This window comes from Ictalurus punctatus, chromosome 18 (genome assembly GCF_001660625.3).
Source record: "Ictalurus punctatus breed USDA103 chromosome 18, Coco_2.0, whole genome shotgun sequence".
Classification (NCBI taxonomy): domain Eukaryota; kingdom Metazoa; phylum Chordata; class Actinopteri; order Siluriformes; family Ictaluridae; genus Ictalurus; species Ictalurus punctatus.
Window position 1 is genome coordinate 23,411,612 of NC_030433.2, and position 18,950 is coordinate 23,430,561.

At 41.5% G+C, this 18,950-nt stretch overlaps 1 protein-coding gene across 1 annotated transcript; it reads left to right on the forward strand.

The window, feature by feature from the left end:
• Window positions 1-3,253: 3,253 nt before the first annotated feature.
• Window positions 3,254-18,511, forward strand: traf4b (tnf receptor-associated factor 4b). The gene is made up of 7 exons (XM_017493245.3): window positions 3,254-3,575; window positions 9,205-9,256; window positions 10,729-10,833; window positions 12,565-12,726; window positions 13,842-14,003; window positions 14,193-14,348; window positions 14,649-18,511. Exons 1-7 carry the CDS (start codon window positions 3,433-3,435, stop codon window positions 15,303-15,305), a joined length of 1,437 nt encoding a protein of 478 aa, XP_017348734.1. The 5' UTR covers window positions 3,254-3,432; the 3' UTR covers window positions 15,306-18,511.
• Window positions 18,512-18,950: the final 439 nt, after the last annotated feature.

An 18,950-nucleotide genomic window follows, 5' to 3' on the forward strand; every position in this document is an offset into this window, starting at 1 on the left:
TTTGTGGGAGGTTTTAGTAAGCAAAGGAATGCATTAAGAATTAAAGTATGCTGTTATTAGTGGCTTATGCGCTCAGAAAAAAAAAAATCATGTAGGTTCTTAAAATCCTTAATAAAAATAAATAAATAAATGAATGAATTTAAAACATCTGCACTTACTGGCTCTGACACTCTGACTCTGCACACGTTTATTGTTCTCCGCTTGGTAGATAGCTTTCTTTGTATTTCCTCATTTGTAAGTCCATCCATCCATCCATCCATCTTCTACCGCTTACTCCTTCTTCAGGGTCGCCGGGGAACCTGGAGCCTATCCCAGGGAGCATCGGGTACAAGGAGGGGTACACTCTGGACAGGGTGCCAATACATTGCAGGGCACAATCACACACACACACTCACACACCCGTTCATACACTACGGACACTTTGGACACGCCAATCAGCCTACCATGCATGTGTTTGGACTGGGGGAGGAAACCGGAGTACTGGGAGGAAACCCCCGCAGCACGGGGAGAACATTTGCAGACCCCACACACACAGGGCCACGGTGGGAATCGAACCCTGACCCTGGAGGTGTGAGGCGTACGTGCTAACCGCTATAAAAGCTTACCCTAAAAATTAATTATGGTCCATTTATGTATTTTACTTCATTTTAATAAGTTTACTATATCCATATTTCCAGGTGAAAGAAACACAAATCTATATAATCTATATAATCTATATAAATAATCGATTTCATGGTACATCATATAAGGGGGTGTGGCCAGCATCAAACAGGAAGCCCAAAAAGCTTGAGGTAGGACAAATGATATGCTTTAGCTATTTATTTATTTATTTATTTTTAATGATCATGACTAATACTTTATATTCTACATATTTATGATTTTAAAAAAAAATAAGCAGATGGTTACTTCAAATCATGTTCAGACTTTCTTTGTTAAATTTTATGTAATATATGCGATCAAAGGAATAAAAACATTTTTTATGTTCTACAAAGAATGAGAGAGGTTAAACGCTTGATATTATATGAGCAGAATGAAGGGGGGGGGGGAAAGAAAAAAATAGGTATGTACTACAGTATTTGGTCAAACAAATAAAAATCATTACTTAGATTATGACAAGGATAAACATATAGTTTCAAGATTCACATGTTCCATCTGTTATATCTATTGAGTAGGACTCCATTGACAAGTAAAATTATTGTGTCTCAGCACCTCAACCTAGCAGTATAAAGGTGGGAAAATATGTATTGGGAGTGAGTGTGTGGGCCCCTAAGGGTCATTGTTCAACAGCCTTATGTTAGGCTACACTAACATTAGCTTGCCAAAGCTAGCTAGCCAAAGCTAGCTGCTTAATAATAATTTAACTGTATCAGTAGAATATAAAAACTTGAAATTCACTTACCTTATTACAGTCCGTATTGTCTGTTTTGACTCCATCTGACCCTACTCTATGTCTCTTCGAATAATCTCTGAGTTCGACGCCTGTGAAAGCTCTGAAATTTGGCCTCATTTACACCAGAATCTGTATTTTTAATATTTGAATTTAGGGTTCTGTTTTTTGTTTTTTTTTAATCACAAAACCGTAAAACGATCATTTTTAATATGTATTTAAAGACAACTCTCACCCCGTGGCAAGTTCAAAACAAACAAACAATAAATAAAAAACATTTAAAAACACTAGTAGAAATGCACAATTATATAATACACCGCAGGAAAAAAAGAATTCAAATACACATACATATAAATCCCTATTCAAATACTTCTCAGCTTCCACGCTCCATACACACATGCAAATAGTCGAGACGTTGAGGATTTCAGAAATGCATCATGCCTTAGTTTATTTTTGTTTTATTACACCAAGAAAGCTTAGACAATGTGGAAATTCCAGAACAAAAGCAAAAACATATCCCAATATACCTGAATTCACCCTTTTTTTTCTGAGGGTGTACCCACAGCACATCATTATTGTGAGTACACTGGCGTGTATCCACGTATCGGACATTTTCGATCAATATAAACAAATGAATTATGTTATCGCTGAAACTCTGTTATAAGATTAGCTCAGACACGGTTGGGTTTCTGTGTGTAGAGTATCGTGACTCTGGGTTTAGCTGCTGGTGAGCAGGACGATGGGAATTGGGAGGGGTGTGAGCCCTCTGCTGGCCAAACAATTCACACCTCTCCACAATAACATTGGTACAGAGATAAAATAGACAGCATAACTAAAGCTTTTTTGATAGTGAAAGAACGTATACAGTAGAGGTCGACAGACTGATCGGTCTTTCCGATCATTCGGTACCGATAATCGATTGCCGGAACTATCGATTATCAGCAAAAATCCACACCGGGTTGTGTGCGTTGCTGAGAAGGGTCCGCTGTCATTATACAGTGCGAGAGCGGCCTCTAGAGGCTAAATTTAAAAATCACTGACAAACTTTGTTGTGTTATTTGAAGTTTTTTTTTTTGTTTGTTTGTTTTGGGATGTCTCAATTTTTATGTCATTCACAGTTTATTTGTTATTTGGTTCACTTTGGATGTATATCTTTTATTGATTTTAATATTTATTAATAGTTCACATAAGTAATATTTATCTATATATTTCATTTAAAAAAGCACAGTACATTTTCACGGTACAGTCAGTAGTGTTTATTTTTGTAATAAAGGTCAGCAATATTTTACTTCCAGTGTCGTGTTTTCATTCAGTTTCGATTTTAAAAACGACCGATTTTTTTAAACGGTTATCGGCAGGTAGGTAGGTACCGCACGACCGAACGGGTATCAGGGAAAACCCACGATCGGTCGACCTCTAGTTTACAACTGCTACGATAAAATGATAACATTGATAGCTAGTAGGCTAGGTTGTTTAAGAAATACTTATGAAAAAATTATGCAAATTCTTAAAACCCTGAGTGTCTACTTTCATACGAGTCATTAAGCATTACAGTCTAGTGTGACATCACACAAAAATTCCATTGTTTGACCTCTGGTAAAAAAAATAATAAAAATAAAAATTTTTTTTAAAAAAAAGTATACCCAGGTGTACTTTAATGAAGGTGTTAATTGAACACTGTATAAGTGAATTGGTCAGAAATTGGACAGGTGTCTTGTCAGTCATGTCTTCTTTCAACGAATTAAAGAAAGGAGATAAACATTCGTTGTGTCTAAGTGAAGAGTTTGTCCTGTATTTTAGGACAAAACCCCAGCCCCTCCTCCTTCAGTGAAGGGGCGGTACCCAATCAGGTGCCTCAAATTACACATTCCTGTGTTCTGGAGCACCTTGAATCCGGAAATGTCACACAATAACAACACTGACGACGCGCTCGTCGGTTGTTTTAGGTGAACACGCGGGTGGAACACGAGTTAAACCGTTCAGCTTCAGTGTATCCGAAGTCAAGACTATTTTAACTTGGGTTTTTGTTCTATAAACACGCTGTTATGCCAGGTTTAGATTATAAATTTCTCGAGCGACCGAGACGCCGCCTCCTGTGTCCTTTGTGCAACAAGCCGATGAGGGAGCCGGTGCAGGTGTCCACCTGCGGACACAGGTTCTGTGATACCTGCCTCCAGGAGTTTCTCAGGTAAGTGTGTGCTCACTGTTAACCTTTCAGAATAGTTTATTCACTTACAGGTGAGCTCCTTTTTGGGTTCCCCCCCCCCCCCCCCTTGGCTACACCCGAAAGTCCATACTACTGCACTAAATAGCACGTAAACACACAAGGACACTATTGTAGGTACTGTACTAGGTAAGCATACTACTTAGTGCACTAGTAGCCTGGGAGGTGTCTGACCTAGTGTAGTGGTTTTCAAAGTGGGGGCCGCCAGAGGGCGCCCGGGGGGGTCTCAATAATTTGGTGTGAAAAATAAATAAATACATGATTTTTTTTCTTTCTCACTCTCAGACAACCACACACACACACACACACACACACACACACAAAATCAATTCCTAATGTAAAGATGTAATTATTAATTTAAAAAAAGGGGGGATATATTCAGAAGTCAAAAGGGGGGCCTCGGGCAAATGTTGATGCCATTTAGGGGGACTTGCCCTGGAAAGGTTTGGGAACCCCTGCCCTAGTGCATGCTTTCTTTTGGTCTTAGTTACCACGTGACTACATTTATATCATTTGTTGTGTATTTATTAATCATTTTTGCACTTAATTCTGTTTTGGAAAATAATCTCTTTTTTTGGGTAGCTTTCGTTTCAGTTTTGCACTTAAAAAATGTTTATAATGTCGGCTGTTCATCCACTGCACACACTGTAAGGCCAAAAGTTTGGACACCTGACCATCACAGCCATATGGATTTCCCTCATATTCCTTTCACTGGAACAGGGAAACAAACCTGTCCCAGCATGGCAGTGCCCCTGTACACAAAGCGAGCTCCAGGAAGACATGGTTTGCCAAAGTTGGATTGCAGGATCTCGAGTGTGTTGAACAGAGCCCCGACCTCAACCCCATTGAACACTTGGGATGAACTGGAACAACGACTGCACTCGAGACATCAATTCCTGATGTCACTGATGCTTTTGTGGCTGAAATCCCCACAGCCATGCTCCAAAATCTAATGGAAAGACTTCCTAGAAGAGTAGAGGTGGTTGTTGTTGTTATAACAACAACGCAGGACTAAATCTAGAATGGGATGTTCGACAAGCACGTATGGCTGTGATGGTCAGGCCGTCCACAAAGCCGATCATGTGGCAGCAGGACCGTGCATAAAATCACGCAGATACAGGTCAAGAGCTTCAGTTAATGTCCACGTCAAACATCATCAGAACGTGATTAAAATGGGATTTCGGTGCCTTTGACCGTGACGTGGTTGTTGGCGCCAGACGGACGCGTTTTGGTATTTCAGAAACTGCTGGGATTTTAACACACGACAGGTTTACACAGAATGGTGTGAAAACCAAAAACGTCCAGTTCTGCAGGAAGAAATGCCTCGTTGAGGTCTTGAGAGAGGTCCTAGGAGAATGTTCAGACTGCTCTGAGCTGCCCAGAAGGTTACAGCAACTCTTTACAAGCGTGCCGAGCAGAAAAGCATCTCGGAACTCGCGACACACCAGACTTTGAGGCGGATGAGCGAAAACAGAAGACCACATGGGGTTCCGCTCCGGTCAGCCAAGAACGGGAATCTGAAGCGGACGTATGGTGTAAAATCCCGGGAGACGAGCAGTTTCTGATCATGTCTACCCCCCCCCCAGTTCAGAGGTTTGATGTTGAAGCTCTTGATCTGTATTTGTGTAATAATTGAGCAAGTGTACAGGTGTTCCTAATAAAGTGGATGGTGAGTCCTTGTGTTAATATGTATGCAAAAGACAATAAGCCGGTAGGTCTGCATTAGTTACTGTTTATCTTTTAACTTTAAAGGCAGACGTGACCTACAAGTGTCAGTTACAGGCAAACGCTCATGCCGTGAATTCGAGCGAAACCGGTAGAGCAACATGACTGATGATGTTTAAAAAAAAAAAACAAAAAAAAAACAACCCATCATTTAGCTCAACCCCAGGAATACATTTGCACACTGCGGTGGTTTTTGTGGTCTCATTTGCAAATTTCCAACAATTCACACGCCTCAATTTGTTTGAAATGATGCAACGGTTAAGGTTGGGTGCGGGCACAGCGCTCGTACCTCGTCCTACGACTTTATCCGTATGAAATCAGACGACCGTGTCGTTCTCGTATGTTCGAATTTCTCACGAGAACAGGCTGGCGAATAATGGAACAAAAGCTCCGCGTTTATTTCCTGCTCGGCTCCTCGGCTTTGACCGGTTTAACTTGGGAAGCGTATTCAGTCGTTTCTAAATGACACGCCAGAAAATCTCCGCCGCGAACATGAACGCTGGTTACCGGCTCGGCTTTATTTGTGTACGTGACGGATCAAACGGCGGTCCTACAACACCGACTTAACAGGCCCTGCAGATATTTAAAGTGGTTTCATTGAAACTGTATTCATTCATTCCTAAGGGCACCAGGAACATCCTGAGGAATATCATTAATCATTCGCTTCGGCGTAATTTCGCACCACCGCGTCCCGTCGTTGTCTCCGGTTTCACGTCGACGTCATCAGCGAGTCTTCTTAAACATGCAGTCGGGCAAGTTGCGTTCTCGAGTGAAATTTTAAATGCCTCTAAAAGACTGTATTGTAACAGCGGCGCTCATTGTTCACGCCGATGTTATCGCGGTTATGGCCGAGAAGTTTCGCTCGTGTTATCAGTCTAACGCATACCTGACGGCAAGGAACAGGTTTCTGCTTTGCTCTGGGTTATTTGTGCAGCGGCATCGTATTCGCGATGTGTGTTCAGTAATAGTCTTATTGTTATTTTTATGCAGTCTGCAAACAGAAGGCGTGCTGGCTTATGAGTCGAAACGTGAGTCGCCGCACCTCTTCTATCCCCAGCTTGTTTAATAAAGACTCGCGTGAGTCGGGCCCGTGTAACATGAGATGGGTTTGATTAATTACAGGATGATTACTTAGAAAAAAATGATGATGAACAAAACCGACTCGAGACATGAAACGATCTCGTCTCTGATCGGTTCCGATTTATCTTCTGCCATAAACGTTAAAGTTGGTTATCAGGGTTTCTCTGTGTACACGACGGGTTAACGCAGGTCCTAGAGCACGGTGACGGAGTAGCAGGGTCGACGAGCTCCCAGAATTCTCCGTGATGGTTTTTAGACACGAACGTACGTTATGTGAAGAACAGATCAGGACACGAGAGAGAGAGAGAGAGAGCGAGAGACACACACACACACACACACGGCGAAAACTGCCTCATCACCAACTATCTATTAGGTTAAAAAGGTCAAATTTATGGAACTGTTAAGGGTTCTTCAGCTGTCTGTCAATGAACCATGACAGTTTCTGTGTACAATCTTAAAACAGACTGTAGAGGTGTATCTCAAAAACTTGGAATATCGTGGATTAAGTTTGTGTTTTTTTTTTTTGTTTGTTTGTTTTGTTTTGTTTTTTTTCCTGTAATTTCTTTCACGTTTTGAAGGAACTTTCATCTATTCTGGATTCCTTGCAGACAAAGTGAAATATTTCAAGCCTGTTTTTTTTTGTTTTGTTTTGTTTTGTTTTAATCTCGATGATCACGGCTTCCGGCACACGGAAATCAAAAATCAAGCAAAATATTACAATAAAGAATTTGTTCAACAATCGAGGAAACAAACCAACATATTAAAAGCGAACAAACGCACAAAGTTTATCCGCACGTCTGGCCACACACACAGCTGCCGTCACCATGAGATCTGATCGTGACGGTTGAGATGTTAAGTGAGGGTGGAGGGGAGGAAACAACTGAACACGGCGTGCTGTTATGTGAAGATAATCAATGACGAGGTGGTGTGATTTTATTAAAGAACGAGACGTCATGAAGAATGTAAAAAAAAAAATGATCACTTAGTTACGGTTAATGTCGTGGAGTCTACAAAACAAGTTGGTTCCTGTTGTCTCTTACAGTGTAGCAGCAATAAATACTTTTTTTCTCTCACCTTTATTTTTCCCTTTCTTGAGACTTATAAGGGGTTGTTTTTTCTTTTTTTCAATGCAGCGTGGCATGTTCCCAGGACAGCTCAAAGCCATCTGTCCTGAAGGCTTTCCCACGGCAGGAAACCTAATTACTTAACTCTGCCTCCGACTGTTCAGCGCGAATACTGCGGACCCCTTCCAGAAATGCGCAATACATTTCTCCTTAAAGAAAACAAAATGAGAAAAGCACATCAACAATGGCACACATTTAGTCTGTACATGTCGAGCGCCCAACATACAAGTCCCTGTGTTACTATGGAAACGATAACAGTGAAGCTTTGTGTAACCAAAAAGAGAGAGAGTTAAATACACAATCATTTTATTTGCCATCTACAGTGCCCTCCACGAATATTCGCACCCTTATTTATATTTTATATATATGTGTGTGAATGTGTGTGTGTGTGTGTATATAATATTAAACCTGTGGTGTGTTTGCAGTTGTTTGCTGTCCATGAGAGCAGAGTATTTTTATGAGCAAAAGATGAAAAGGTTAAACAGTAAAGACGTTTCTTCACAGCCTTCTTTGCGCATGTTTAAACCGAGGGTGCCAATATTAATGGAAGACCCTGTTACGTGTATTAGGAATTTTCCTTGCCGTTTGGTCACGACACGATGCGTTCATCGCAGGCAACACGACGCGGTTACCATCCTAATGTACAAATATTGTCAAATCACTTATTTGATCATAAGAGGAATGAAACGCTTCAGGCTGTGCCGTTAGGGGAAAATAATCCAAAATAATCCACAAACGCAGCACATTGTGTGTTCTTTCACATAACGGCGTTACGTGGTCTTATACAGTCATTATGGGTACCAGTGAGGATAATTCCGCTTATCAGGGTGGAGCAGGAGCACCAGGTATTACTGTTTCTGCGGCTGAATCCCAACTAGTTTGCGGTTTTCGGATTTAAAACGAAAGCATTCGCTCTGATCTGTAATGAGAGGTTTTCAGTGTAATGATTTTGTGTTTTTCGGTTCATTTATTCAGCTGTTCAGTAACTACTACTGATTATTCAGTCGTTACAGTGACGTTAAAAGGAAACATGTGCAGGTATGAGAGTGAGGAATGTAAGTCTGGACGTGTTGAAAGATCCTGAGAGAGAGTTTAAGGCGTTAAGGCAAAACGAAGCCTCTTTAAGCTCGTCGTTCTGATTTATACTTGTTGTTTATTTGTAATTGTAGAGCTGCTTTTCTTTCGCCTGTAAGATGCGAAATAATTAAAGACGTCACTGATGCCAGTCGGCCGGTTTCGGGTCTTTTGCGTGACTTTTGCTGAAACTTGGCAACCCTGGTTAACGATATTGGATCTTCAGGAAACTCGCCTGCCGTATCAAATAGCATTATGTCTAAAAGCGCTCGAAAGGTGTTGCTAGACCGTACACTGGACGACCGTGTGTCGACGCTCAGCTGCCGAATACAGGCTCGCTCTAAGAATTCACTAGATGGTAGCCTATAGCATTAGTCAAGCGCATTATTTTCTCCACTTCGTCTTGTTTGAGGCTGTGTAAATCACTTCAGCCTGCCACGCTTAACGCTACAGTCACGATCCGTTGTTGATCGACGGCGAAACTCATCACGTCTTCAAATGAATTCTGCAAACTTGTTACAGTCGTTACTGTTAATGCTTGACTCTGTGTTTTTCACTTGCTCTGCATGGTTGTGTTTTTTTCCCTACAGTGCGGGTGTGTTCAAGTGCCCAGAGGACCAGCTACCTCTCGACTACGCTAAAGTGAGTGTTTTACGTTCCGCATCACATCACCGCAAGAGATTTCAGCTCACAACGTTAACGTGTCTTTGAGTAGAGTTTGCTGCACTCCTCAGTCCTAGCACTCGGGTTTAATCGTGGTGATTTTTTATTTATTTATTTATTTATTTTAAAATCAGTCTACATTTACACTGCACTCTCTCATCATGGTCAGTTGGAAACTTCACCACAGAGGTGATATGGTGGTTAATTTATATTGCACCACAGCGCTACTGAATGCTCGATTCTGATTGGTCAGAAGTAAGGTGTTTAGTAAAAGTAGTAGTCAGACAGTAGTTCTGGCTGCAGGGTTTATATTAAAGTGCACCTATTATGGTTTTGAAACGTGCCTAAGTTTGTTTTAAATGTCTCGTACAGTAGATTTACGCGCATCCGAGGTCAAAAAACACTTTAACGCGCTCACAATTTAAATTTCAGCGTTACCTTTTTTTTTTTCCCCCCTCAGTGTCACAAACGACTCGTTAAATGATTCCTTCTAAAGGATTCGCTTTAAACTCCTCCTTTCAGAGAGCATACTCTGCTCTGATTGGTCAGACGTCCCAGGCTGTTGTGATCGGCCTGCCGCTATCAGCGAGCACCCGATGAAGACCAGAGGCGGGGCTTTTTTGTTACAGACCTGCATAGGTCAGGACAGGAAGCAAAGTCTGGAATCACTAACGACTCGTTTCAGCTGTTCATAATCGGTCCCTTCTTTTGGGAGTCAATCACTCCGTTGGTTGTGCGCTTTGATTTTTTTTTTTTAATTTTTTTAACTTTGCAGACGTTTTTACCACACTGCATGAAAGGTAATATTTGAAAAACCATAATAGGTGCGCTTCAATACACTCATTCTACTTTTATCATTCATGTAGAAACCTACAGTAGTGATCGAATTCCTCCGATTGCTTTCTGTCGAACTCGTTTCAAAACGCGATAGGTGCAACGAGTTAAGTACTTTGCGGCCACAAGACCGCGACGGTACAGTTGAGGAGCTCAACTCTTGGCCTCGATACACTATATTAACTTAAGGTCATGCCCTTTTTTTTTGGATTTCTCACAATTTTTCTCCTTAATTTGGTCACCTGCGAATTCCCTCCCTCCCGCTAACTCCTCCCCTTCACACAACCGCTACCAACCAGGGAAGTGCTATCTGCAGGGTCAGTTTTGCTCTCTTGTGTCCCAGCCACGGATGGCTGTGGCACTGTGGGGATCCGACCTCCCGATCTCTGTACAATAGGCTGATCGTGTTCTGTTGTGCCACTCGGGAGCCATAGCCACACCTTTTAAAACAAATATATATATATTTTATTAAATAGCCACCATGTGACCTCAGCACCTCTCCGTAAATATTAGTGAATAAATGTACTTGACCAATATCCATTTTTCTTTTTATTTACCACTTGCAAATCTTTCTATTCTGTCATGTGTAACAAAATGGATCGTAATGTGCTGTGTAGATTTTTCCGGATGTAGAGTTGGAGCAGCAGATTCTGGCTCTGCCCATCCGATGCATTCACAGTGAGGAGGGTTGCCGCTGGTCAGCACAGAATAAACACCTTCAGGTAAAAAAAAAAAAAAAAAAAAAAAACACACACAAAGACTCACTGCGTTTTCTGAAGGGTTTTGATGTTTTAGTTAAACGTGTGGTCTGATTTTTAGCTAAATAATGTGCTAAAAGCGCTGATCTGATTGGTCAGAAAGTATTGATGAATGTTCTGTAACCGCAGCTCTGACACTCGTGCCATCGGTAATTCAGATATGTTTATATTAACACACTCGTTCTAACAGGTAGTTACGGATGGTTTACAGGAACTTGCATGGATCCATGTAATTTAAACCTCATAATGATTCATTTTAAGAACATGTCGATATTTATCGAAGAACAACGTATAATAGTTGACGTGATGATGACGTTTTCTATAAGATTTGTGTCTAGCATTTATGGAAGGAGACTCCAGTGTCAGCGCTTTTGGAGTTTGTACGTTCTGGTTTCTTAGTAACGTGCCAAGCTGCGTTTGAGAACGCTGAAGGAACGACAGGTGCTTTTTACAGCTGCTTTAACATGAGCGATAACGAGATCAAACAAGTGTTGTTCATTAGTAAATAAAGAACTGTGATTGAGATATTGCTGGAGGGGAAAAAACACTGCAGGACGTGCTGCTGTTGGAAAATAATCAACCTCAGGGTGGTAACAGTAACCTAACCGTAGGTTTACGTTATTACTGCGTCTTTTTAATTTAACGATGGAAAAAAAAAAAAAAGAAAAGATGGCAAGTGCGATAAATGAAAACGTTTTGCTCTCAGAAGGAGTTTCAGCACTCTCACGTTCATAAAGTTATAATTTGACCTGTTTCGGAGGAGGCTATTAAGTTTCAGCACGGTTATGACCTTCTGCCGTTTAGCTATCGGAACATTAGGCTGATGTTTTCACGGGAAGACCATGCAGGCTCTAAACACTGAGGACGCTGAGAACCGTGAAAGGCCGAGATCACGCCTTGTTCAGACTCGTTATTTTGATTCGTTTATACAAAGCGATGACATAAATACACCCTGACTGAGTGCATCGACTACATTCGGTTTGTACAGACTTAAAAGTGAGCACCAGTGAAGTCAAAGTCGAAGGCTTTTCTCTTGTACCATTTGTTTTAGTTATTTTTGTTTTTGTTTTCCTTGTTTAAAAATCCAGCTTGGTCTGACCAGCTACCAAACTGGCAGGCCATGTTTTCTGAGCTGGTCAAACTGGTAGGCCATATTTTCCAGCTGGTAAGTGCTTATAAAAAGGATGCACCTTCTGACTACTAGCTGCTAATGCTATTCGGAAAAAATGACTTTTAAGGGGGAAAAAAAACAGTAGTATGGCATTTAGAAAATGTCAAAACATTTATCCAGTCTATTCATGTCATAAGGAAGCTAAAAATAACTAGCAAAGATGGTAGACCAGTTTGAGAAGCTCGGCGTGTGTTTTCTTAGCCGATAGCCGGTCAGACTAAGCTGGATTTTTCAGCACGTCTACAAAGTCACTCAAACAATACCCGCTGGATCGTAGATTCTCGCTAACTTTTAAACCGTGCCACTGTAGTGTTCCAAGTGATGTGGGGCACCAACATCCAACCCGTAGCTACGTAGCTGTCAATCATATCGCCTGGCAATTCACACAGCCCATCTTTTCGCACGTGTCTTAGGATGGACCCGAGAAGTTTCAAAACGACTAGCTTTACCGAACTTCCACCGTCTTTAACTATTTTCGTTGCAATGACACCTCATCAATCTCTTTGTCTGTGTCTGTGTTTTAGACCCATCTTACGGTATGTGCCTACAACGTGGTGCCGTGTCCTAACCGCTGCATGGTGAAACTGCTGAGGCGTGATCTTCCTCAGCACCTGCAGTATGACTGCACCAAGAGAAAGCTGCGCTGTGACCACTGCGCTGAGGAGTTCACCGGGGAAGCACACGAGGTCGGACCTTACAGGCGCCCTAAAACCTCTGCGAAGTCGCCATTCCATGTGATCAGAAAACGAATAAACGTGCCTCTCTGACCATCATGCCCGTTGTAAAAATGCAGCACAAATCAGTAGAATACTTCTGTTACGCAGTGCTGCGCGATAGTCTTCGGCACGTGCAGAGAAATGCTGTAAAGCAAAGATGCCTTTAAACATAATGAAGAAAAATTTTCTACATTTAAAAAAAAAATACAATAAAGAGCATTAAACAGAAATAAATGAAACGGAGTTGATGGGTGTGACAGCCCTGTGCTTAAAAAACAATTTTTACGAGTCTCTGGTACAGTTAGTGCAGTTTTATAAGGAATGAGCTGGTACGTTTTTGAAAAGTGGTCTTGCGTAATATGCTGGGTTCTTTTACGGACGTACAACCATTTTTTCTGTAACATTTTAATTTTGTGCTGGAAAACGAACGTTTTTTTTTGTACTGACTCAAAGTCATAAAATGAAAAAAAATCTATAGGAAAAAAAAAATAGGGTGCCTTAAACGTTTGCACAGTGTACATATACTCATTTCCAGTGAGGCTATTCACATGAAATTTTCACCAGACATCGGTATTGACTCAAGAAATCCACAAATATAAAGAAATCCAAACATTCAAGTCTATAAATGAAGTTATGTGTAATAAAGAGGAATGACACGGGGGGGTATTGAACACGCTAAGAGAAAGCAGCTCTCCAAGGCAAGGAACCATCAACAGTAATTATACCTGCTGTCTGTGCACATGGATATCAGCTGGGTTAGTAAACTGATGGTCGATGAAAAGGCTTTTCGTTACCATGATGTCACACAAGAAACCTCTCATGATTGGTGAAAGCAAAGAGTTGTCCCAAGACGTTTAAATTTGTCAGTAAATTTGTTGACACAACTTGGTGTGTGTGTGTGTGTGTGTGTGAATGCCTGAGTGTAGCCCTGTGATGGACTGGTGTCCTACCCAGGGTGCATTCCTACATTGTGCCTGGATAAACCCTGGATCCACGAATAAAGCTGTCACTGAAGACAAATGAGTAAAAAAAAGACAACGATGTAAATTACAATGTGAATGATAAACGTCTCCGTCCTGTAACAGAGGCACCAGGACATGTGTCCGGAGGAGAGCGTGTACTGTGAGAATAAGTGTGGGGCTCGTATGGTGCGCAGATTGCTGACCCAGCACAGCCTGTCTGAATGCCCCAAACGCAAGCTCCCCTGCAAATACTGTACCAAAGAGTTCCTCTACGACACCATTCAGGTCTGTGAGCTGATCTTTTTTACACAGTGAGCAATATTGACAATGTTAACATACTGTATTTTGTCATTTTTTAATTTAAAAAAAAAAAAAAAAAAAGGCAAGTGTTTTCAAACGTTTTCCTTCGTCTGAAAATCTTTTTACCTTTTTTTTTTTTTTTTTTAAAACAAAATTGTTTTTTATTTTAAACAGCATCATCAGATCCAGTGTCCACGCGTCCCAGTGCAGTGCCCCAACAGCTGTGGCACACACGGCATCGCCCGAGAGGATTTAATGACTCACGTTAAGGAGAGCTGCGAGACCGCCCTGGTGCTCTGTCCGTTCAAAGATGCCGGCTGCAAATACAGAGTAAACGGAGTTTCCCTTTCCAGCCATAACTGTCATGGAGCTCACTACATCTCCGACTTTTAATAATAATTTCTCTAAGCTCTAGCGCTTCCTATTCCTGAACTTTCAATTCACCTACCACGTTATGGTCCAGGTTGACATGTAATGCTGTACTAAGTTTTTGAGTTCTCGAGGTTTGAATTAAAGAATGTAATATTAAATGGAATGCATTTGCACCTCCTGTAACGAAATTCCACTTTGAGAACCGCTGCGCCAGGATAGTAACTCGTTATAACTCGGATATTCTGCCTTTCCTGCTAGTGTTCGAAGCCTGCAGTACCTCTTCACCTGGACGAGGCCACCCACTCTCACCTGTCTTTACTCTGCGGCCTTGTGAATCGGCAGAGACTCGAGCTGCGGGAGCTGCGGCGTCGCGTAGAGGAACTTTCCGGAAACCAAGACGGCAGTTTGCTTTGGAAAATCCCCAACTACAGCCGTCACCTCCAGGAGACCAGAAACGGCTCCAACGGCACTTCGGAGCTCTTTAGCCCTGCTTTCTACTCTCATCGCTATGGATACCGTCTCCAAGTCTCCATCTTCCCTAATGGGAACGGCAGCGGTGAAGGAACGCACCTGTCTGTCTACATCAGAGTGCTCCCGGGCGAGTACGATGGCCTGCTGGAGTGGCCGTTCCCTCACCGAGTCACCTTCTCACTGCTGGACCAGAGCGACCCAGCGCTCTCCAAACCTCAGCACGTCACCGAGAGCTTCAGCCCAGATCCCAACTGGAAGAACTTCCAGAGACCTCGGCCTGGAGCGATTGGGAGCGTACGCACGGGCTGTCTGGACGAGAGCATGCTGGGATTCGGGTACCCCAAGTTCATCTCGCATGAGCAGATGAAGGAAAGGAACTACATCAGGGACAACGCGATCTTCATCAAAGCTTTTATCGACGTGGTGCAGAGAATAATCAACTGAGCCGAACTTGAGTCAAAGGAGGCAAAGGAAACAAGTAAAAATGTCCTTCATTATTAAGGCATTAATGTGTATGGTCATTACGTGTCCACGTCTTGAGATTTTACTGGGATTTAAAGCGAAAAGAAGAGGGAATTTAAGAAGGGGTAAATAAGTGGACAGGGTAAAGGATAGAGTTGAGTTAGCAGGACGGGGAAAAACCGGTTCCATCTCAGTAAGGAACTTCTTATCCAGTTTTTCTATAGGAACGTTTAGGGATATTAGGATGGGTCTAGCAAAACTGTAGATTAATTCATTTTTATAGTTTAATCATACTGTTACATTTTTAAATCATCGATGCACTGTGTACAGCGGAGGAAAGAGTACAAAACACACCGAGCCGAGTAAAAGTACTGCTACTGTAGTAATAATTCACGTAAACGTAAAAGTCGTAATAAAGAAAAGCACTCGAGTTAGAGTAAATAACTCGTCTGGTGAAAAGCTACTTTACAAAAGACTTCCTTTTTTTTTTTTGTTTTTTTTTTTCTATAACTGACACGACTAATCTGAAAATGTTCTATATATCTGAGGGTTTTTTTTTTTTTTTAATAAAAAAATTTAACTAACCAAGTGAGCTATTCTAGAGAGAACATAACCTCCGTAATGAACTGTATATAAAGAAAGTTGACGTTCGCAGCAACATGTGGTGGCTCATGTCAATCCATGCATGTTTCTCGCTACGTTGTTAGCTCTCCAGGAAAATGCTCCTTTTTTGTTGGGTAATTCTATCTAGGCAGCACGTGGGTGTATTTAACACAAGAGGCGATAGCTACTGAACGTTAAAGTGACATTTTAAGTTGAATACGGAGCTCCAACTCTGTAAAGCAACAAAAGATCTTGGGTAGTCAGTCAGATCGACTCCGCTAGCTAGCTAATGGCTCACCTGTACATGGATGATAAACTGTGAAATGCTGAGATCTCCAGGGCGTGAATATTTTCTTTAAAACAAACAAACAACAAAACAGCCGGTTAAAGTATTGCGAATTAAATCACACGCGATCAACAATAAACCTTGCACACCTGCAGGTGATGGATAGGTGCGGAGGAAAAAAAGACCACAAACCAAGTCAAATCTCAAAAACGAAAAAATCCCGCACACTAACGGTACTTTATTCACAACGCCTCGGTCCAGTGACCTTCATCAGGCGTATACAAACCAACCCTGTGACCAATGCTGCATTTGAAGTGAAGTTTCAACTTGGCGTAGTCTTCTGAACTACCGGTTCCTTTCCTGTTTACTAGTGATGTCAAATCAACACACGGTGGACAGAATGTGAAATGCGTTTATAGCAGTATTCGCTATAAATTAGATCAGTTACTGTACAGAGACAGTACTTGGTTAAATCGGTTATAACATTGACCGTACTAATCACTGTTTTCAGGAGGTAATCTCAGTACGTTCACATGGACGACAATAATCCCATATTAAGACGATACTCTGATTAAGAAACTGGCATGTAAACAGCGATTTTTTTTATTACCTTAATACGACTAAAGTCGTACTCGAAGTAAACACTAATCGGATTAAGACGTGTGGAGTATTCCCGTTTTAGTCGCGTTACAGACGTGTACACACCTTAATCTCACTATTAACGTCGTGTGGGAGTTTTCACCGTGTTTTGTGACAGGACACGTACACACACACGGCAGCGCTCGACCGTTTAACGGCAAACGAGAGCACGGCTGCGTCCCAAACCGCGCACTTACCTACTGTATACTAGGCGAAATACATGCATCACAGCTACTATATAGACGGTAAGTATGCGTTTTGGGACGCGGCCCACGACTTCAAGCAGTCGTCTATTAGCACGTACAGCACGACTAATAATTAACCGCGCCTGAAGCTTTCGTAAAATTAAAAATAAAAACACCCAAAACTGTATACGGTCCCATAACGAAGACCAACTGTATGTCGATACGTGAAATTGCGGAGGGACGTCGAACGGCGTGGCGCGGTGACGTAATGACGTGTGGCGTTAATCGATCTCTGTTGTATAACACGCAAAACGGGAACATGAAAGGAGTATTGTAAAAGCGACTCCTGTAAACAACTTAATCAGAATACTGTCTTATTCAGAATAAGGTCAATAATTAGATTACTGCCGTCCGTGTGAACGTAGTCATGACATGTACACGCCTTAATCGCACTATTAACGTCATGTTGAAACACCCCAAAACCGTATACGGTACCATCGTATCGTTTTATCGCCCAGCACTATAATTCCTTATTTCTTTCATTCTTCATTTCAGATCTACAGGTAGAAGATCGTCATTGTGTAATCTGACATGGAGAGCGTTATCACACAGTCTGCTCTGGAATTTGGCCGAGATTTTATTAGGATCGTGTCATACAGTGCGATAAGTAATTGCTTTTAATGACCGCTGAAATCAGGCTTTGGTCACTGATGAAAGATCCGAGTTGTTAAGTGTCTTTCTGTCTTCTGTTAAAATGATCTCAGGGCTCCAGGGAGAAAAAAAAATCTAGGAGGCTCCTAGACCCAAAATATTTAGGCGCCAAATAAAATTTTCAGGAGCCAAAATATAGTGATGTGATATCATATGATGATATCAATAGCTGCGTTTACATGGACAACAATAATCCACTCTTAATCCGATTAAGACCGTACTCTAATTAAGAAACTACCATGTAAACAGCAATTTTTACTTACCTTAATCTAATTAAGGTCATAATCGAAGTAAGCAATAATCTAATTAAGACTCCTGTTTTAGTCGCATTATGGACGTGTAGTAGTGACATGTAAACACCTTAATCACGTTATGAGCGTCGTGTGGGAGTTTTCACCGCATTTTGCGACAGGACACGATCACACACGGCAGTTTTACGTTTTACGGCGAACAAGAGAGTTCGGCCGCGTCCCAAATCGCACACTTTCCTACTATAGGCCTGTAGTGGGGAAAAATACATGTATCTCGGCTGCTATATAGACGGTAAGTACGCGATTCGGGACACACACACCGTTTCAAGCAGTCGTCTATTAGCACGTACAGCATGACAAATAATTAACTGCACTTAAAGCGTTCGTAAAAAAAATAAACAAAAACACCCAAAACTGTACACGGTTCCATAACGAAGACGGACTGTATGTTGATAATTCTGGAGGGACGTCGGACGGCGTGGCACGGTGACGTAATGACGCGGGTTGTTAATATAATTAATATTATTATATATTATATATAATATATAATATATAATTTAATATAATTATGTTCTAAAGCATGTAAAACGGGAACATGACGGGAGTATTCTAAAAGCGACGCATGTAAACACCTCAATCACAGTATTATCTTACTCAGAGTAAGGTCAATAATTAGATTACTGCCGTCCATGTAAACGTAGTCATTGGTAGACGGCTACCTCACACTGCCTTTTCTTTCCCTTCTGTACTGTCTGCCTTTGTTTACTGATATTTTTTGTTTGCGCATTTCGTTTTTTTCTTCTCAGCTGGCTAATGTTAGTTAACTGCGCAGTTAGCTAGCCTACATATAACTCGATACATTCACATTCCAACGGACTAAACCAGATCGAACCGAATCAAACACCTTTAACAGAGTTAACACTTCCGAACTTTTTAACCCGATAAACGTGAC